The sequence below is a fragment of the Microtus pennsylvanicus genome, chromosome 1, assembly GCF_037038515.1.
Source record: "Microtus pennsylvanicus isolate mMicPen1 chromosome 1, mMicPen1.hap1, whole genome shotgun sequence".
In the NCBI taxonomy this organism is placed as follows: domain Eukaryota; kingdom Metazoa; phylum Chordata; class Mammalia; order Rodentia; family Cricetidae; genus Microtus; species Microtus pennsylvanicus.
In genome coordinates this window covers 219941851-219962790 of record NC_134579.1, presented here as the reverse complement: position 1 = coordinate 219962790, position 20940 = coordinate 219941851, and the positions used below count along the sequence as shown (strand labels likewise).

The following is a 20940-nucleotide window of genomic DNA, read 5'->3' as shown; positions in this document are numbered from 1 at the left end:
TCTGCTTCCACACGTCCTTTGGCACTTTCAGACTCAGCCCATGCATTTAATGGGCTGTGTCTCTGTTTTTAAAGAAAGGTCGTTAGCGAGGATGTTTAAATGAGTGGTCACAAAAGGTGGCTAAAGAGTAAAGCGTTGATCCTTTCCCTTGACGTGTTCCCGGTAGCATGCATCAAAGTCGCTGAGACCGTGGTATGGATTAGTGGAAGGCTTGCTTAACACGAGTAAAGTAACTGAGTTACCGCCTCAGACCCACAAAACAATGAGATTGAAAGTAGAGTTTTTAAAACATTAGTCTCCAGCTAGCTGGTGGAACACGGAAGCCAGGCCTTACCACCTGGGTTAGTTCCTGGAACTCACGTGGCAAGGGAGAATCGACTCTACGGATTGTTCTTTGATCCCACACACATACAAACACACAATGCATAGATCAAATGTAATTTGAAAAAATGAAAAGTAAGTCAGTCTCAAGTACATTCTCACTAATTTTTCAAAATGCTTTCAGTTTAAAAACAATGGCTGCGTTTTTAATCATGATTTTTACAAGTACCCTCTTGTTTTGTGTTCCCTTTAATTTTTATGTAAAATCGTGCTTTTTTTCTTATTGCTTTGGCTTTCCTATACAATACTTAACTAGCATGAAAACAAAATAGAAGTAGGGAAAATTGGGAACCACACATCCTGGTCCCCCTCCTTGAACCACATGGCTTGTATGGTGAGGTGATAGTGGCTACCAGCTCCTGTTACCCTGTGGGCAGCACCCAGACCTCCCCAGAGTGTAATAGGATGTCTAGCCCCTAGCGGTTATTTTTGTATATCATCTTATAATCCGTAATATCTCTAAATTTCAAATTCTGGAACTGCTTTCTTGGAGTTCCTGAGAGGCTCCACCAAAGCTGGAGACGGCTTGGTTAATGTCTTCCTTGAGCTGTGTATTTTGATAAAATCAACCAGTCCTTGTAAGTCCTGGAGTACTGGAGCATGTTGTGGTCACTTTTTTCTGATGGCCCTCAGACACTGTACAGCAACAGTGAACATGTAATCCACTCTGGTCATTATTTGTTGCTTATAGAATTGGAGCATGCTGGGTGGTGGTGACGCACGCCTTTAATTTTAATCCAGCACTCGGGAGGCAGAGGCAGGTGGAGTTCCAGGCTGGCCTGGCCTACACAGTGAGTTCCAGGACAGGCTTCAAAACTCCAGAGAAACCCTGTCTCGAAAAACAAAAAACAAAAAAAAAAAAAAAAGAATTGAAGCCAGACATGTCTACATCGCAGAGTTTCTAGGTACACCTCTGCAGCGAGGTTTGGAAATCTGTCCTCTCTTGACCTCATGCCTAGTACATTTTTTTCTTACAGACAAGTTTTTACAGCGCTTTGTTTTAGCAGCTGGGTGCCTGTAAGCTATACAGTAGTGATCTTTCATTTTTATCAATGAAGATTTTCTTCCTTCCCTTTGGGTGAATTGTGTTTGGATGTGTGGACCCTTTTCCTGCATGTGGTGGCGTGGGACATGTTGTCTAGAAAAGCATCTAACCCTTATTCTGAGATTTGCTTTCATTGGGAGATACATATATATAGTTCCAACCATTTCTTTGAGATTTGAGCCTTGTGATCCTTCTTGCCTACAGAGATGCTACAGAGTTCTAAGACTGGTCGGTATTGGGTCATACTAGGAACAGATAGGAAAGAAGTTTATAGTTGTGGCTCCCTTGGTATAATAATTCTGATTAAATGTCATCAATTTGGTGCTGCTACATTTAAAAAAAAAACTTCATGTCGGAGTTGTTGGGATGAATGTAGCCTCTGCAGCTAGTTCCCTACCTGGTAGTCCAGTGGTGGGAAAGCGTGGGGTTTCCGTGCATCTTCAGAGCTTCTTGGTAAAATGCATTGATTCCCAGAGACATTAGTTAGCAGGATGAGACAGGTGTCAGGAAGCCATACAGAGAGGACAGCTGTCCTGGAAGCCTGTCACAGGCTCCCTCACCCAAGGCTTGTTCCTCCAGCCTTGCTTGCTCCACGATTTGACTTCCCACCTCCCACGGTCAGTGTGCCCCTCGCCTGCATCTGTATTTCCACAACCACCAGTCGTAATTTATTTTTCAGGGTCCCATCCCATTTTTAAAACCCTTGTTAAGTCATGTGTTACACGTTTTGGTCATTCCTGAATTTATTTCAGAAATAGCACAGAAATGTTAGAGACTGGGTTTTACAAAACACTGCTGTGCTTCTGGGTGGGACTGGGTGTGTTGTCTTTTTCAATTTCCTGTAAGGCTGTTGTTTGTACTGGATTATAAAGTGTTAGGCCCAGGAACTGCTGTACGGTAGTTTCAGTAAATTGCCTGGAGGTAAAGATTTCCAGGCTGTGTTGAGGGAGAGGAGGGAGAGGAGGAAAGGGGGGTCTTCACTGGTGATCGATCCACACTGTGAAGGAGCATTCTGTAACATGGACGGGCTCCTCGGTTATTCTTCATGCCTGCTTTTCAAATACAGTATCCCTTTGTTTTTTTTCCCACATGTGTTAAAACACCCTGGGTAAAAAATTCTTTACCATCTTCTAATCTTCCTGACATTGCCAACTCCCTGAGTCCCAGATGTCCTTGGAAGGAGGAGGCCTTCCAAAAATTCCCCTTGGTAAGTGAAATTAACCCGTGGCTTGTCCACGCCAGGCAGGATTCCTTGAGTGGTGTAGGCCTCTGCTGCTTCAAAACAAATCCACTCTCCTCCATAGTTTAAGGCAGCGAGCGGCAGGAAGCCAAGAATCAGAGACACAGCTGAGAGTCAGAACTTGTTTCCTGTCATGTTTCCAACTCTCTCTCTCTCTCTCTCTCTCTCTCTCTCTCTCTCTCTCTCTCTCTGTCTCTGTCTCTGTCTCTGTCTCTCTCCTGTTCAGTTTTATTTTGAGGGGCAGTGGTGAGAAGGAAATGTTGGGTGGTTGGGGCTCTTTTTATTGTTGTTGTTGTTGTTGTTGGCAGCTTCAATTAACGCTAGCCAAACACTTTCTGCCTCTGGAATGTGGCCTGAGAGAATTACCTACAGTGCACAACAATGAAAAATGCTCCCTTTCCCATTTTTGTCTTTATTTGTTTTGACTGCAGTAAAACTTGCTCTTCCAGTGTTTGGATTTTGTGTTCTCGTGGGTGGGGTAACTTAACAAAATGCTCAGCCTGTCCATGAGTTTAGGGACAAGAACTAACACACCTAAGCTGGGTTTTATTTTCACTAGACAGCCTTGAAGTGAACCTGTGATACTGTCGGATCCTAGATAGGAGAACTCAAGTGAAACCCACTTGCTAGAGAAAGGAGCTCTTTCTGCTCCACTTAGCTGATTATGTCAATACTTGGGCTGGGGGTAGGAGGAGGGGTGGTTCAGCTAATTCTAGTCTGGGAGGCTTTCTTCATGTTAGCACGCAGTATCTGCACTGTGGATGGAATGGATACCACAACATTTAAACATAAATTTCTTATCTCCCATGCAAGTACTCCTGAAATGGATTCAGGGTTCAATCTGACCCTATAGACACTTGGCAGGTACTAACATTTTCCCCTTTTCCTGCCCAGGCAAAAGGGTATTTTTGGCCAGTTACTGGTTTTTAAAACACATGGTCGCCAATTCTAACCATCTTATCCTTTTCTTTTTTATATCTTTGGGAACTTGAAATTGAATCTAGAGCTGGCAAGGACTGTGTGTATTGTGAAGAAGTTGAAGCTTTTTCTCCCCTTCCTAATGCTGAAAAGTAACCAGGGAGGCCATGGTTTCCTGTTCTCCATCAGTCTGCAAACAACAGTGGTTCACCCTCTCATCTGAAATCCTGGTGATATTGGTCTCCTCACAGCACAAAGTCTGAGCCTGAACCGAGGGAAACTTTAAAGTTTGGGAAGTTGCTGAGGTGTACAGGCCGAAGGGCTTGCCCCCTCATGCTCAGCATGGCGTTCCGCTGGGGTGCAGAAGGAAGTTGGCTGGCTTCCCCGTCTCTGTGCCTGTGTATGCTTCCCGCCTTCCTTTTTTTAATTATATAGAAACTGGTTTTTGAAAGTTGGCGTTTGTGTGCCTGTCCCCCTCATGTGCTATCCCTGGGCCAGACTGCTTTCATTCTCTGAGCTTTTCCAGCCTTGGGCCTGGTGCTTCTCTGGACCACCCTAGCAGCCTTCAGCTGTGGGTGTCCTTCCCCTCTGGTTTGGCTTCTTAATTCTCTCTCTGCTGCCAAGTACCCCTGCAGCAGCCAAAACAGCCCCTGTTGTTGCTTGTGTTCATTACCGAGGGCAATTCTGAAGACGTAGGCATGAGCCATTCCAGTTCTCTGCATCCTGTGAGTGCTCTGAACACAGAACTCTGTAGAAAAGGACTGGGGGTGGAGAAGCATACAGATTTGATAACTGCTTAGAAGGCAGTATATTTCTCAGTCTCATCTAAACGCTAAAAGGAGTCCAGGGTAAGATTTTTAATATGCTGCTCACCTTGTAAGTGTGCTGTCTTAACTGTAGTTATTGTCCTAGTCCAAGAAAAGCAGTTCGCGCCTTGCACTTCTGCAGTTCACACCTTGCACTTCTGCAGTTCGCACCTTGCACTTCTGCAGTTCACACCTTGCACTTCTGCAGTTCGCACCTTGCACTTCTGCAGTTCACACCTTGCACTTCTGCAGTTCGCACCTTGCACTTCTGCAGTTCACACCTTGCACTTCTGCAGTTCGCACATTGCACTTCTGCAGTTCACACCTTGCACTTCTGCAGGTCACACCTTGCACTTCTGCAGTTCACACCTTGCACTTCTGCAGTTCACACCTTGCACTTCTGCAGTTCACACCTTGCACTTCTGCAGTTCACACCTTGCACTTCTGCAGTTCACACACTTTCTGAGAGTATAGTATTCTATGTGAGCTGAATAGTAATTGTACAATTGCTTCCCAGCCTACTGAGTTTACAGCTTCCTAACAGATCACCTCCCCGACACTTTGGGGGAAGTCGTCAGTGACAGCGTATACCCCAGCCCAGCGTGTAGCATGCTACATATAAAATCATGTCTGGGCTTTGCATGAAATTGTTCAGACAAATGTTAATCTAAATGTGTGTGAATTTTCTCCCAGTTTCACAAAAGGGAGAGAGTTACCCTCATTGTTATGTAACTGGAGATCAGTTTCCTCTTTGCCTGCATACAGGAGGCCTACCCCAGCTACAGTCCACAGGTGGCCGTGGAGGTGAAGTAAGCTGTGTTTCAGAGTTTCCTCAGCCGGCTTTTCAACATCTAGAAAAATCAGCCTTCCAGAGTAGAATTTGGGTGTGTTAGGGATGGAAGCAAAGCCAGTGTGGTGAAGCGTGTGCTGTTGGAATGGAGGACTGAGTGTCAGGGCTGTATTCCACCTACATGTGCAGACATGAAAGAAGGCTCTGAGCCGGTCGTGGTGTCCTTGAGGGTCTACCGTGCTTTCATCATAACTACACCCAGACAGTTTGACAGTGTGGACACAGCAACTGATGATATGAAGTAACATTTATTTTCACTTCCTTGTACACGGGCAGAATTTTAACCAGATACAAATCAAGTTGCCTTCCAAGCCCATTTCTTTGCTTCAGTTTCTCCTCCAGCCCCATGGTTAGCTCTGAAGTTCCAGTTCTGTTGAGGATTCATTCCAGAAAGTTCTTTGCACTTGCAGTGCTAAGTGCTCTGACTGGACACTGGTAAACGTCCCAGAGTATACACAGAGCTACGGTGTGGATGTATACGGAGAGCCGACTGCAAAGCCTTTGGAGGGTTGGGTTCTAAAACCCATGTGTGGTGTTCACAGGCTGTTGTGCCTTGGGAAGTTATCCTGGTGAGGCAGGGCCTGCGTTTTCCTCGTGGACTTGTTCAATTTCGTTTATTTCCTTTTCTTGCTGGTGGGAAGGAGAGGCAGGCGGAGTATCTCTGAATCAATGAGTGGTTCTCAGCTGGTGGGTCACGACCCCTTCAGTGTTCAAATGACCCTTTTGCAGGGGTTGCTAAGACCATGGAAAACACAGATATTTATGTTATGATTCATAACAGTAACAAAATTACAGTTATGAAGTAACAACAATAATTTTATGGCTGGGGGTCACCACGACATGCGGAACTATAATTTACTAAACGGTTTCAGCGTTGGGAAGGTTGAGAACCACTGCTCTTAATTTTACAACAAACCTTAAGGTCTTGTTGCCGTTCATATGTGCAAAGGTTGATCTGTCGTAACGGCTTTCTCTTCCTCATAGACCTGTGGGTGGTGAAGATCTCAGGAGTGAGATTAAAAATGAATGAGGAGAGCTGGAGTAGTTTGTCTAAGGTGGGATTGAGAGAGACTAGATGGGGAGGTTTAACAAAAGGCATTGATGTTTTAAATGCACAGAAATGCCACCCCATCAATAATAAATGGTGTGGCATTGAACAGATGTGCCAAATTGAGTTATTACTGCGTGTGGATCAGTTAGTGGAGGGGAAGCAAACAGCATAGCCGGTGTTTTACAACGCGTAGTGAAAACCTCTGTTCAAAAGTAAATGCCCATTTTAGGCCCTTGATGGCTGCTAAATGGAAATTTTTAAAGTTTGGAATTTGCAAAACGTTCCGATGAATTTTTGTATATTTCTGAAGTATGAATTATTATTATGGATGTATGAGCTTGCTTTTCTGGAAAGGTAGACTATCTGAAATGGAGTTCATGCTGTTCACGGCTGAGTGCTCGCTTGTCCAGAGCTTGTGTTGCAATCGTCCTGAGGAATGACATTGCACTTCAAAACTCAAGTCGTGTGCAACTGTTACCCAGAGTTTTCTACATCTAGGTCCCTGCTCTGTACCCTTACATACAGAGGCCCTCTCAGGAACCCTTTCCCGTGCTTTGAGATTGTCTCATCCCCTCTGCATGTAGATTCAACAGGTAGTTCTACACACATCCCCAAGAAAGAAATATTACAGTTTATCAGAGAGGAAGTCAACTTCAAACAATGAGTAAACAAAAATCTGTAAAGTAGAGGAGAATATTTAACAGGTAGAGAACGCCAGTTTCCCGTGTGTCTGCATAGCAGAGTGTGTAAGGTGTTTGTGTAAGTGAGTCCTGCATAGCAGAGTGTGTAAGGTGTTAGTGAGTCCTGCATAGTAGAGTGTGTAAGGTGTTTGTCTAAGTGAGTCCTGCATAGCAGAGTGTGTAAGGTGTTAGTGAGTCCTGCATTGCAGTGTAAGGTGTTAGTGAGTCCTGCATTGCAGAGTGTGTAAGGTGTTAGTGAGTCCTGCATTGCAGAGTGTGTAAGGTGTTAGTGAGTCCTGCATAGCAGAGTGTGTAAGGTGTAAGTGAGTCCTGCATAGCAGAGTGTGTAAGGTGTAAGTGAGTCCTGCATAGCAGAGTGTGTAAGGTGTTAGTGAGTCCTGCATAGTAGAGTGTGTAAGGTGTTAGTGAGTCCTGCATTGCAGTGTAAGGTGTTAGTGAGTCCTGCATAGCAGAGTGTGTAAGGTGTTTGTCTAAGTGAGTCCTGCATAGCAGAGTGTGTAAGGTGTTAGTGAGTCCTGCATTGCAGAGTGTGTAAGGTGTTAGTGAGTCCTGCATTGCAGTGTAAGGTGTTAGTGAGTCCTGCATTGCAGAGTGTGTAAGGTGTTAGTGAGTCCTGCATAGCAGAGTGTGTAAGGTGTTAGTGAGTCCTGCATTGCAGTGTAAGGTGTTAGTGAGTCCTGCATAGCAGAGTGTGTAAGGTGTTAGTGAGTCCTGCATTGCAGTGTAAGGTGTTAGTGAGTCCTGCATAGCAGTGTAAGGTGTTAGTGAGTCCTGCATTGCAGAGTGTGTAAGGTGTTAGTGAGTCCTGCATAGCAGAGTGTGTAAGGTGTTAGTGAGTCCTGCATTGCAGTGTAAGGTGTTAGTGAGTCCTGCATTGCAGTGTAAGGTGTTAGTGAGTCCTGCATAGCAGAGTGTGTAAGGTGTTAGTGAGTCCTGCATTGCAGAGTGTGTAAGGTGTTAGTGAGTCCTGCATTGCAGAGTGTGTAAGGTGTTAGTGAGTCCTGCATTGCAGAGTGTGTAAGGTGTTAGTGAGTCCTGCATTGCAGAGTGTGTAAGGTGTTAGTGAGTCCTGCATAGCAGAGTGTGTAAGGTGTTAGTGAGTCCTGCATAGCAGTGTAAGGTGTTAGTGAGTCCTGCATTGCAGAGTGTGTAAGGTGTTAGTGAGTCCTGCATAGCAGAGTGTGTAAGGTGTAAGTGAGTCCTGCATTGCAGAGTGTGTAAGGTGTTAGTGAGTCCTGCATTGCAGTGTAAGGTGTTAGTGAGTCCTGCATTGCAGTGTAAGGTGTTAGTGAGTCCTGCATAGTAGAGTGTGTAAGGTGTTAGTGAGTCCTGCATTGCAGTGTAAGGTGTTAGTGAGTCCTGCATAGCAGAGTGTGTAAGGTGTTTGTCTAAGTGAGTCCTGCATTGCAGAGTGTGTAAGGTGTTAGTGAGTCCTGCATTGCAGTGTAAGGTGTTAGTGAGTCCTGCATTGCAGAGTGTGTAAGGTGTTAGTGAGTCCTGCATTGCAGAGTGTGTAAGGTGTTTGTGTAAGTGAGTCCTGCATTGCAGAGTGTGTAAGGTGTTAGTCCTGCATAGCAGAGTGTGTAAGGTGTTAGTGAGTCCTACATTGCAGTGTAAGGTGTTAGTGAGTCCTGCATTGCAGAGTGTGTAAGGTGTTAGTGAGTCCTGCATTGCAGAGTGTGTAAGGTGTTAGTGAGTCCTGCATTGCAGTGTAAGGTGTTAGTGAGTCCTGCATTGCAGTGTAAGGTGTTAGTGAGTCCTGCATAGCCAAGTGTGTAAGGTGTTAGTGAGTCCTGCATTGCAGTGTAAGGTGTTAGTGAGTCCTGCATTGCAGTGTGTGTAAGGTGTTAGTGAGTCCTGCATTGCAGAGTGTGTAAGGTGTTAGTGAGTCCTGCATAGCAGAGTGTGTAAGGTGTTAGTGAGTCCTGCATAGCAGTGTAAGGTGTTAGTGAGTCCTGCATAGCAGTGTAAGGTGTTAGTGAGTCCTGCATTGCAGAGTGTGTAAGGTGTTAGTGAGTCCTGCATTGCAGTGTAAGGTGTTAGTGAGTCCTGCATTGCAGAGTGTGTAAGGTGTTAGTGAGTCCTGCATAGCAGAGTGTGTAAGGTGTTAGTGAGTCCTGCATTGCAGAGTGTGTAAGGTGTTAGTGAGTCCTGCATAGCAGTGTAAGGTGTTAGTGAGTCCTGCATTGCAGTGTAAGGTGTTAGTGAGTCCTGCATTGCAGAGTGTGTAAGGTGTTAGTGAGTCCTGCATTGCAGAGTGTGTAAGGTGTTAGTGAGTCCTGCATTGCAGTGTAAGGTGTTAGTGAGTCCTGCATTGCAGAGTGTGTAAGGTGTTAGTGAGTCCTGCATTGCAGTGTAAGGTGTTAGTGAGTCCTGCATTGCAGTGTAAGGTGTTAGTGAGTCCTGCATAGCAGAGTGTGTAAGGTGTTAGTGAGTCCTGCATTGCAGTGTAAGGTGTTAGTGAGTCCTGCATTGCAGTGTAAGGTGTTAGTGAGTCCTGCATTGCAGTGTAAGGTGTTAGTGAGTCCTGCATAGCAGAGTGTGTAAGGTGTTAGTGAGTCCTGCATTGCAGTGTAAGGTGTTAGTGAGTCCTGCATTGCAGTGTAAGGTGTTAGTGAGTCCTGCATTGCAGTGTAAGGTGTTAGTGAGTCCTGCATTGCAGAGTGTGTAAGGTGTTAGTGAGTCCTGCATTGCAGAGTGTGTAAGGTGTTAGTGAGTCCTGCATTGCAGTGTAAGGTGTTAGTGAGTCCTGCATTGCAGAGTGTGTAAGGTGTTAGTGAGTCCTGCATTGCAGTGTAAGGTGTTAGTGAGTCCTGCATTGCAGAGTGTGTAAGGTGTTAGTGAGTCCTGCATTGCAGTGTAAGGTGTTAGTGAGTCCTGCATTGCAGAGTGTGTAAGGTGTTAGTGAGTCCTGCATAGCAGAGTGTGTAAGGTGTTAGTGAGTCCTGCATTGCAGTGTAAGGTGTTAGTGAGTCCTGCATAGCAGAGTGTGTAAGGTGTTAGTGAGTCCTGCATTGCAGTGTAAGGTGTTAGTGAGTCCTGCATTGCAGAGTGTGTAAGGTGTTAGTGAGTCCTGCATTGCAGAGTGTGTAAGGTGTTAGTGAGTCCTGCATTGCAGTGTAAGGTGTTAGTGAGTCCTGCATTGCAGTGTAAGGTGTTAGTGAGTCCTGCATAGCCAAGTGTGTAAGGTGTTAGTGAGTCCTGCATTGCAGTGTAAGGTGTTAGTGAGTCCTGCATTGCAGAGTGTGTAAGGTGTTAGTGAGTCCTGCATTGCAGAGTGTGTAAGGTGTTAGTGAGTCCTGCATTGCAGTGTAAGGTGTTAGTGAGTCCTGCATAGCAGAGTGTGTAAGGTGTTACAGTGAGTCCTGCATTGCAGTGTAAGGTGTTAGTGAGTCCTGCATTGCAGAGTGTGTAAGGTGTTAGTGAGTCCTGCATTGCAGTGTAAGGTGTTAGTGAGTCCTGCATTGCAGAGTGTGTAAGGTGTTTGTGTTAGTGAGTCCTGCATTGCAGAGTGTGTAAGGTGTTAGTGAGTCCTGCATTGCAGAGTGTGTAAGGTGTTAGTGAGTCCTGCATAGCAGAGTGTGTAAGGTGTTAGTGAGTCCTGCATTGCAGAGTGTGTAAGGTGTTAGTGAGTCCTGCATTGCAGTGTAAGGTGTTAGTGAGTCCTGCATTGCAGTGTAAGGTGTTAGTGAGTCCTGCATTGCAGTGTAAGGTGTTAGTGAGTCCTGCATTGCAGTGTAAGGTGTTAGTGAGTCCTGCATAGCAGAGTGTGTAAGGTGTTAGTGAGTCCTGCATTGCAGTGTAAGGTGTTAGTGAGTCCTGCATTGCAGTGTAAGGTGTAAGTGAGTCCTGCATAGCAGAGTGTGTAAGGTGTTAGTGAGTCCTTTCATAGCCAAGTGTGTAAGGTGTTAGTGAGTCCTGCATAGCCAAGTGTGTAAGGTGTTAGTCCTGCATTGCTGAGTGTGTAAGGTGTTAGTCCTGCATAGCAGAGTGTGTAAGGTGTTAGTGAGTCCTTTCATAGCCAAGTGTGTAAGGTGTAAGTGAGTCCTGCATAGCCAAGTGTGTAAGGTGTTACAGTGAGTCCTGCATAGCCAAGTGTGTAAGGTGTTAGTGAGTTCTGCATTGCAGGACTGGAATTGCTGTGCACAATGACAAAAAAAAAAACAGATTAAACGTGAAACTATTTCACTCATCTTAACATTGATCCCCGTGTGTCTTTTTTGGCAACTTGTTTGCAGTTGTACATCTCTGTTGCCCCAGCAAAAGTGAATCCTTTTCTCTCTTCCTTCTGTGAACAAAATGGTCACAGTTCTTGCATGCATTGCCAAGTTGGTTAAACTTAAGCTGGTTAGACCAGAAAGACACATTACTGGGTTGTTAAATCAGCTGTTTTTGAATGTGTTTTGGTTGAGAACAAGGATCACAACTGTAAAAAGTATTACTGACACTTATTTTAGCCATCTGCATTGTTAGCCCTCAGTGTTTTCTAACCTTTCTCCCGTGTTTTCAGGTGCAAGATTTACTTGAATTAATCTTTTCACCTCCTAGCAATCCCATCATGTCTTAAAAGGGAACTTGTCAAACTGACTTTAGAGCCACCAAATAAATCTTTTATGGTCTCCTTTAGATACCCACCCACCTCAGAACCCCTCACAGCGGAGGGTTCCCTGGTTCTCCTGAGGTCATCTCTCTCTGGTCACCTTCTCTGGGTTGTTAAGAAGGTGTTGAAATGTGAGAAGGGCTGGTAGTGAAATCAAATTGTGGCCCGGGGTTTTCACAGCACTTTGTCTGGCTTGCAGCTGCAAACAGCGGATATGAACTTAACCAGTCGCTCGCTGCAGTGCAGCTGGCTCAGCTCTGCCTTTGTAACTGGCTGAAGTAAAATGAAATGGCTGGAAAATTCCAGTCAAGTTAACACCAGTGGGAACGTGTGGAATTAAACAGTGTGAGCAAATGCTGGCTGGGTTGGGGAAAACTTCAGACATAAGCTTGAGGGTGGTAGTGAGGTTTGGGGGCCATTTCTGGCTTTTTAACAAGGGTCCATTGTTTTGACTAGTTCTTTTGCAGGAGCTTAGAGGTGCTTGCCGTCAGAGTAACTTACAGAGCATGCAGCTTGTCCGTCTGCCCTCTGGACCCAAATCACCCAACCCTTTATTCTGTTTTTTCATTTGAAAAAAAAAAAGTAACAAAAAAAATTAAACTGTTACCGCATTAGTGACAGACAATAAGCCAGATCTCAGCTGCTCCCTCAGATGGCTCTGGGGAACTGCTCCTTCTTTGGGCTAGAGACCCTCATCCTCTTCCTAGTTCCCTCTCTTGTCACATGTCCGCTGCAGGCACGGGAGCAGGCTCACTTCTTCAGTTGTGTTTGTAGCTGTTATAGAGGAAGGATTCTGCAGGGAAGGAAATGGCCCAATAGAAGGAAGGTTTTGTATTATCAGTGCATTTTTTTTTTCTCCCTGAACTTTCTGCTTCCTTTGGAAAATTGAGAGCTGACTGAGAAGGATGTGGAGTCAGAGGCCCCTGTAACCTGTCTGTCCTCCATTCCACAGATCACTATCATCTTCAAAGCACACCACGAGTGTACAGATCAGAAAGTGTACCAAGCTGTGACAGATGACCTGCCAGCGGCCTTTGTGGATGGCACCACCAGTGGCGGGGATGGCGATATCAAGAGTCTTCACATCGTGGAGAGGGAGAGTGGCCGTTACGTAGAGATGCATGCCCGCTACATAGGCACCACAGTGTTTGTACGGCAGCTGGGTCGCTACCTAACCCTTGCTATCCGAATGCCCGAAGACTTGGCCATGTCCTATGAGGAGAGCCAGGACCTGCAGCTGTGTGTGAACGGCTGCCCCACCAGTGAATGCATTGATGACGGACAAGGCCAGGTGTCCGCCATCCTGGGGCACAGCCTGCCGCACACCACCTCAGCGCAGGCCTGGCCTGGCTACACACTGGAGACTGCCAGCACTCAATGCCATGAGAAGATGCCGGTGAAGGACATCTACTTCCAGTCTTGTGTCTTTGACCTGCTCACCACTGGTGATGCCAACTTTACCGCAGCAGCCCACAGTGCCTTGGAGGACGTGGAGGCCCTGCATCCCAGGAAGGAGCGCTGGCACATCTTCCCCAGCAGCAGCCGTGCAGGGGGCACTGACTTGTCTGTTGGTCTTGGACTCACATGCCTGGTCCTTATTGTGTTTTTGTAGGGCTTGTTTGTTTTTGTTTTGGTTTGTTTTGTTTTTTTCTGGGTTTTTTTTTTTGTCTATAACAAAATTTTAAATATATATTGTCATAATATATTGAGTGAAAGAGTATATATATGTATATACCATGTATATGACAGATGTTTGTCCTGGAACACCAGATTGTACATTATGTGTTTGGCTGTTTTCACATATGTTGGTTGTAGTGTTTTTTGATTGTATCAATTTTATTTTGCAGTTTTGTGAAATGTTTTATAATGTCCCTGCCTAGGGACCTCTTAGAAAGCACTTTATTTTTTATATATTAAATATTTATGTGTGTACCTGGCTAATATGTACAGTGCATATACACAGACACCACAACAGTCCATTTGAAGGTGACCAGTTTGTAGCTACCCTGGGTGTTCCTCCTGCACTTCCCATTGCTACTGATTTGCCAAGATGGAGCTGTCTCCCTTCCTGAAGTGTCAATTTGAGAGGAAAGTTGTTCCCACCCTTGCAAGTACTTTTGATTCTTAAAACACAGATCTCACATAAGAGCCCTGTTTCTAGCAACTCACTTTCTCAGAACGTGGGGACGATATTGCTACAACTGCAGTCCTTCTTACTCTGATTGTGACATTTGAGCACATGTGGCCTGTGAGGTTGACAGTTTGTGAAGAGTCTGGTGATGGCTGTTTCAGGTAGATCCCAGGCATCTTGCTACGCCTGATCTAGTCCCCTATCCCTGTTTAAATTGTAGTTTTCCCTCCTTTAACTCTTTAAGGAAAACCAAATCAGAACTTAGTAGATTTCATGCCTTGCTCTCCCTCTCTGCAGTTTGTAGAAATCATGTTCTTAACTCTCTCCTCCCTGGCTGGTTGGAATCCTAATGGTTCTCTCCGGCTCCCCACAACGTCTCCTTCACCGCACCTCAGGATTCCAAACTCTGGCTGTTAGTCTTCCTCTGATATAAGGTCCAGGTGTGGGGCCTTGAAATCAGGAAATCTTCCTTGTGTATCGATACACACTTGCCTGTGGATGCTGGCGAGTCCCGATGTTTGAGTAGCCTCTGTCTTTTCAGCTCTGCCATCTTAACACCTGTAGTCACTTAGCGAAATCCCCATATGGTAAAGTCTCTCCTTGCCTCTGCCACCCCATTGTTGGTACCAACTCTAAAGTGCTGGGAGAGTAGCCGAGTTAACTCCTGAATAGATAGGTTTGTATTATTATATCTAAATGTGAGTGTTTGGTTCCAAGAAGTAATACAATTTGTGTTCCAATATTTAAGGTTTACATTAATGCAAGCAAAAGATAGGAACTTTAAATACTGGCGTGATTTAGCCATGTCCTGTTGGCTGGTGGCACTGATACACTCAGGCTGGCGGCAGGAAAGGGTATCATGTTGTAAGTTGTATTTCTTAGAGAAGTGATAATCACCACAGGGTGGGATTGTGTGTTTATCTAGAAGCAGCAAACCCTTACCTTGTGTGAAATTATGAAGGCATCTTTAAAAGCTGAACTCCAGAGAGCTGGAATCTAACCCTGTTAAAAAAAAAAAAAGAAAAAGAAAAAAAGGTCTTTTTAAGAAAGCTAGATTAGGACCTTCCAACCCAAAAGCATGGCCGCTTTTGTTCATCTGTGGAGTCATGGACCAGAATCTGTCACTAGCTAGTAACTTGTAATTGAGTAGAACAAGGAAGGAGAGATGTCGGCTACTTTTAACCACTATTTTTGTGCAAATAGTATAAAGAAAAAAAAATAGAAGTTTCTACAGTGTCTGGCTTTAGAGTGTGATTGATAGATACACCTTTATCCTTTTGTAGGGAGAACAAGACCACCATCTCTACTCACAGTTTGGAAAAGGAAGCTTGTTTAGCTGTATTCTTTAGCGGGAAAGGGTGCCCATGAGATGTACTACAACCGTAGTATTAGTAATAGAGCGTGGTGTGTGGTTCTCCCTAATAATCAGTGTCTGTATGACCTTGACAGTCCCCACAGATAACTTTTAAAAGTAAAGTATTTCTGTAGAGAAGGGCCAGGTTTTCTTTGGGGTTTCTAAGAACACACTGCTTGCACTTGCTTCGTGAAGTCTTTAGCCAAAAGAATTTCAGACCATGCCAGCATATGAATAGGCAGGCTATAGCTCGCCATGGGTCTCCTGGGAGAGCTTAAAACTTGGGCCAAAACACTGGTTTTTCAGAGCCATGTGGCAACTTTAGAGAAGACTCAAAAAAACACTTTCCTTCACTGTGCTTGGAAATCCCCCACATTGTGCCGAGTCTTTCCAGAGAAACCTGTAGATGTGGTTTGTAGGCATATGAGTATCTGTAAAATCAGTGAGTGTGCAGTGTGTAAATACTTTAAATTATTATGCTAGAAAAAAATAAAGTTAACAGACCGTGCTGTCAAATGTTTGTTCTGTGATTATAGTGACGCCTGCTGGAAGAGCTGAGGAGCCTCTGCAGAAGCCAAGGAGTAAGGGAGTTAAAATCCCTGTAGTTTTCGACAAGATGGACTCCTTGCCCCTGTCTCATTTGACTGCTACTGTAGTTTTTTTTTCCTTTATACCTTTTAAGCAATTACAATAAAGCAGTGTCTGTGAGACTGGCTGCTGGTCCTGAAGTTCTATCTGTAATGAGTAACTTTGCCCCTTGACGCTGCACGCTGAGTCTTCTGAATGTCTCCTGGGAAGATGTGGGAGGTAGGGCTGTTTTTTGTCTTTGAAACCTTGCAAACCCTCACTTCCTGGGTGTTTTAAAAGGACGTGTCGTGATTATAAGTTATTTGTGTTAAAGAAATAAAGGGTAGAAAAGTTTGGAAACGAAAGACTCAGGAAAGCGCCTGCCCTCACTAGGCGGTATCCTAAATGCAGTAAACCTGGGGGTTGTCAGGGTGGAGGGAGACTCCCATAGTTCTTGAATAGAGTGCTTGCTGTGTGTAACAGTTCAGAGCACAGAAATGGGAAGTCTCATGTCAGCTGGATCATGCGGGCTACAGTTCCCGGGTGCTGACTAGATGCCACGTGTATAACACAAGAGTTCATACTTCCAATACTCACCCGTTCCATTCCTCCAGCTTTCCAGAGACCACAACTAGAGAAATTCTTAAAAACTCAGAGATACTTCCATTTTCTTAAACAAGTGATTTTGAGTTTTCTTAAAATCTAAGAATCCTGTTAGTTGCCTAATTTATTTCATTTTTATAAAAAGTGTATTGATGTTATTTTATAGCCTAGAGTGGGGGCAAGGGTTAGACTTTAGTCTTTGATTCCTACAGACTTAACACTGGTTTTGTAACCAAACATCTATTTCTGTGTGAATCAAGCAACTCCTCTCCACCCCCAAGAAGGTAAACAAAAGAAGTTCAAAATTCTATTTCTACTTCTGTTCTCTCTATGTCTTCTAACAGGAAATTAGTTCAATAGTGTTTTTTTAATTCACTGTTCTCCCCACCCCAGAGAACCTCTAGTAAGATGTTTCAAACTGTCAAATAATGCAGCATCCCCTCCACCTTTGAATGTGTCGTCACTGTGTTTGGAGTGCTGATGTTTGTGTCTCCTCTCTTGTGAATGGCTTGCAGAAAACAGAGACTGACCAGAAGGACATATTGCACACGGCCAGATCTCACTCTGTTTTCATTAGAATGATACCAGATCAACTGAGCAAACTGATTCTGTTGACCAAAACATATTAATGTAGATCTATCACACTACCATTAGAAGAAAATAAACATAGACCAGTATTTCCTAATTGAAGGGGCTTTTCTTTATGGTTCTGAGCCCAGCTCTTTAATGGCTGAGCTATCCCTCCAACCCCTAACTTACTTTTTTAATGAGTAACACATCAGTGGTCCTTTTTTTCCTTTAATTCAAAAATGAAAACTCCAACGTTTAAAAAAAAATCAGTAACCAGATCAAACAGATAAGACTAATCCACAAATGATTGGCAAAGTAAAAATGCACCTGACATGAAAAGCAATTTACAACTGGGGCTATTTCAAGGCGTAGGAAGATAGTTACGTGTTTGCCGCACAATCATGAGGACCTGGGTTAAGATCAGATGCAGTGGCTCGTGCTGATGATTCCAGTTCTGGGGATGTGAGGCCAGGAGGAACTCTAAACTGACCAGCCAGCCTCACTGAATGGGTGAGCTCCATGTTAATGAAAGATGCTGTTGCAAATAAGCCATAGAGGGTGACACCTAGTGTTACCTCTGGTCATGACATGCATGTCCACACACATCTACAGAACACTGCATACACCACACACCAAGAAGAAACTGATGGTACAGGTAAGAATGACCACCATAGACAACATACATTTGAATGATTGGTCTACAGCTGATGGAACTGCTTAGGAAGAGTTAGGAGGTACGTCACTGGGCTTTGAGGTTTTAAAAGCTGAGGGCATTCCATTCTCTTGCACTCTCTGCCTCTTGCTTATGGGTCAGATGTAAGGTCTCAGGCTCTGCTCCAGCACTGTGTCTGCCTATCTGTGCCGTATTCTTTGCCATGATGGTGATGGACTCAACCCTCTGGAACTGTAAGCAAACCCCATTAAACTCTTCTATAAGTTGTCTTTGTCATGGTGTCTCTTCACAGTAGTAAGAAAGTAAGAGAAGTCTAGGAACATTAGTCAATAATATGACACCACCAAGGGAAATGGTGCCGTAAACATTTCATTGGTTCATGTACTGGCTGGTTTTGTGTGTCAACTTGACACAAGCTAGAGTCATCAGAGAAGGAGCCCCGGTTGAGGAAATGCATGAGCCAGCTGCGAGGCATTTTTCTCTACTAGTGATCAATGGGGAAGGGCCCAGTCCATGGCGGGTGGTGCCATCCCTGGGAGGGTGATCCAGGGTTCTATAAGAAAACAGGCTGCACAAGCCAGGAGAAGGAAAGCAGTAAGCACTTCCCCTCCATGGCCTCTGTATCAGCTCCTGCCTTCAGGTTCCAGGCCTCCTTGAGCTCCCGTTCTGGCTTCCTCCAATGACAAACTATGATCTGGAAGTGTAAGCCAAGCAAACCCTTTCCTCTCCAACTTGCTTTTAGGTCATGGTGTTTTGTCTCAGCAATTGAAATCCTAACAAGACAATTACAAATATCATAAAGATGGGAGAGGTACTGATTGCCTTGCTCTAAGCAAAAGAAAAACCAAGCCTGTGTCTCGTGAATATTACTTTCTTGATGGGAATAGAGAGAACACTAAAAAGGTCAGTATAGTACAAATACAAGATCTTTAGCTCCCATCAAATTGGAAATTTAAATGACATTTGGAGTTCAGGAAAGAGGTTAAAGATTACCTGGGAAGAGATAGGAAAAGCTTGCAGATCAAAATTGCAGATATGGATGCTTTCTGGTTACTGTGAGCCACAGGGCCAAAGACTTTTATCTAGTCTACTCGGGAGGCAGCATGCCAAGGGTTAAGTTTCAATCCACTTCCTTTACTCATTGTGCCTCCTGAGGCATTCTAAACCATGTCTAGACTTCCATTTTTTCATCTTTATAATAAGAATCCTAACATCACACTTCAAACATTCTTGATGAGGAGTAAATTTACTATTTTATCTAAATTCCTTAGCATAACACCCATACACTGTTGACAGAGATTTCTGTCCTGCCAGGTCCCAGAGCTGCTCGGTCCCAAAGAAACACAGAATGGTCTACATTAATTATAATTGGTCTATTAGCTCAGATTTTTTAATAATTAACTCTTACATCTTACATTAACCTATAATTTTTGTCTGTGTTAGCCACATGGCTTGGTATTTTTTAATCAGTGAGGCATTTTCATCCTGCATCTTTTGCATCTGGGTGATGATTGCAGACTGAGCCTTTCCTCTTCACAGAATTCTACTATTCTGGTCACCCCCACCTATACTTCCTGCCTGGCTACTGGTTAATCATCACTTTATTAAACCAATACAAGTGACAAATCTTTACAGGGTATAAGACCATTGTTCCCAGCAGTACACTGCTTAAAATTGTACCTGAGATGGACCATTTGTGTTTTCACCTTAGGGAACTGGCAGGCCACTGCGTCATCCATAGAACTACATTTAGTTTTTAAGTCTTTATTAAGTTCCTACAGCACATCCCCCTTTTGTTTAAATAAGAGAATGCTAAGCCTAATACAAAATTATATACAATAAGAACAAATATCAAGTATAAAATTAGAATTACAAGCAATATAAACAATATCAAGCAAGAAATGTGATAAATGTTTCAATAATTATCCTATCCTAAGGAGTCTAAGTACTGTATTATAAATAATTTGGCCAAGTCATGAGAGGAAAGTAACTATGACTATCTAGTTTTCAACCCCATCAAAGACCATAGAAGAAAAATAATATTACTTGATTAAGCAAGAAGTGCAATCAAGCAACTTCCAAAATGTACAACAAATGACAGAGACAACTGGCTACCTGGGCAACCACCCAAAGTCTCATTTCCAACATTGGAACAACCAACTATGGCTAAAACCTACAGTAACTGACCATTTTCAGAGGCAGGAAATTTTTCAGAACTGTCTTACCCTGTCTTGGCAAGATTTGACACTCTTTTTTCTTGTATCCTGCTTGTCCTGTCTGGACATCATGCATTTTGTCAGTGGTCGATGCATGGGCAGTTCCTTGTCCAACGGCAAGTTTTGCCAAGAAGAAAACAAGCTCCAAGTGGAGTGTCTTCAGTGCTCAACATTCTCTCGGGAATAGAATCAGTGCTGCCAGGAGCAAGCATGTCTCACATCAACAGAACCCTAAGATATTTAAATGCCATATTCTACAGCTCTTCGAAGTAGTTGAAGATTACCTATCTATGCAGAATACAATCTCTATGTATCTAAAGAACCTGATTAGTCTAACTATAATTATAACAAACATGGATGACTATTGACCTATAATTCTTAATACCTATATTACTTAAAGACTAAGACTTCATATTAGAATAGTAAACAATCTTTAAACAACTGTGCAACAAATAAGAACAATGACCTCAAAGTGTATCAATATACAAAATGTCTTAAGCAAAGATGTAGAAGCATGCATGCATATAATATGACAAAATAACTTTGCCTAGGTATACAAATATTGTAGACAAAAATAGGAACATATTCAATATAATTTAAGTTTGTATCAATATACAAGAGTCTATACCAATGTAAATTGCCTATAAATAATAGCTCACAAGTATTCATGCTATTATTCACTATTATTATTAGTTTAAGCTCATACTAATCTACCTATTATCCCATGCAATTGCCCTTTTTTTTTCAAAGAGATCCCTGAGCTACGTAATTCCCCCCTACCCTCAACCCTATACCAATTATAATCAACTCCTAATTATGCCCCTAACCCTGAGGACAAACTTTGTTGGGAGAGGGGATATCATCTTCTAGAATTACTTCCAGCTGTCATGGGGGTGATGTTCTTTCTATGGGATCCTGTGAAAGTAGAATAATGGTCAAGTTTCATGATTACTGTCTGGTATAATTGCAAATAGTCTCTGGGTATTCAGTAGGGTTTTTCTGAGGTTCCTATTTGGAGTTCTTACCAGAATGTTGTAAAAAGGTGCACCATTTCAGCTAACCAAGTTGGAACCATCTAGAGAAGCTGGTACCCAAATCAGGTCTTAAAGTAGCACTACCAGCATCATGACCTCATAACAACCAGGAGGAGTTGTTGTTATAGGGCCCCATCATCTTCCTGGAAACTTCAAGAATTACTGCAGGAAAATTTATTGTTCGTTGTGGAAAACTTAAA

At 43.6% G+C, this 20940-nt stretch overlaps 1 protein-coding gene across 2 annotated transcripts in view; it reads left to right on the top strand.

Annotated features, from left to right (window-relative positions):
* Positions 1 to 17764, top strand: part of Rgmb (repulsive guidance molecule BMP co-receptor b) — a 31849-nt gene extending 14085 nt beyond the window's left edge. For both annotated transcript variants that reach the window (XM_075951778.1, XM_075951787.1), the window contains one exon: positions 12545 to 17764. In XM_075951778.1, the coding sequence (XP_075807893.1) occupies positions 12545 to 13204 (660 nt within the window). In that variant the 3' untranslated portion in view covers positions 13205 to 17764. The remainder of the gene's footprint in view (positions 1 to 12544) is intronic.
* The last annotated feature ends 3176 nt before the right edge of the window (positions 17765 to 20940 follow it).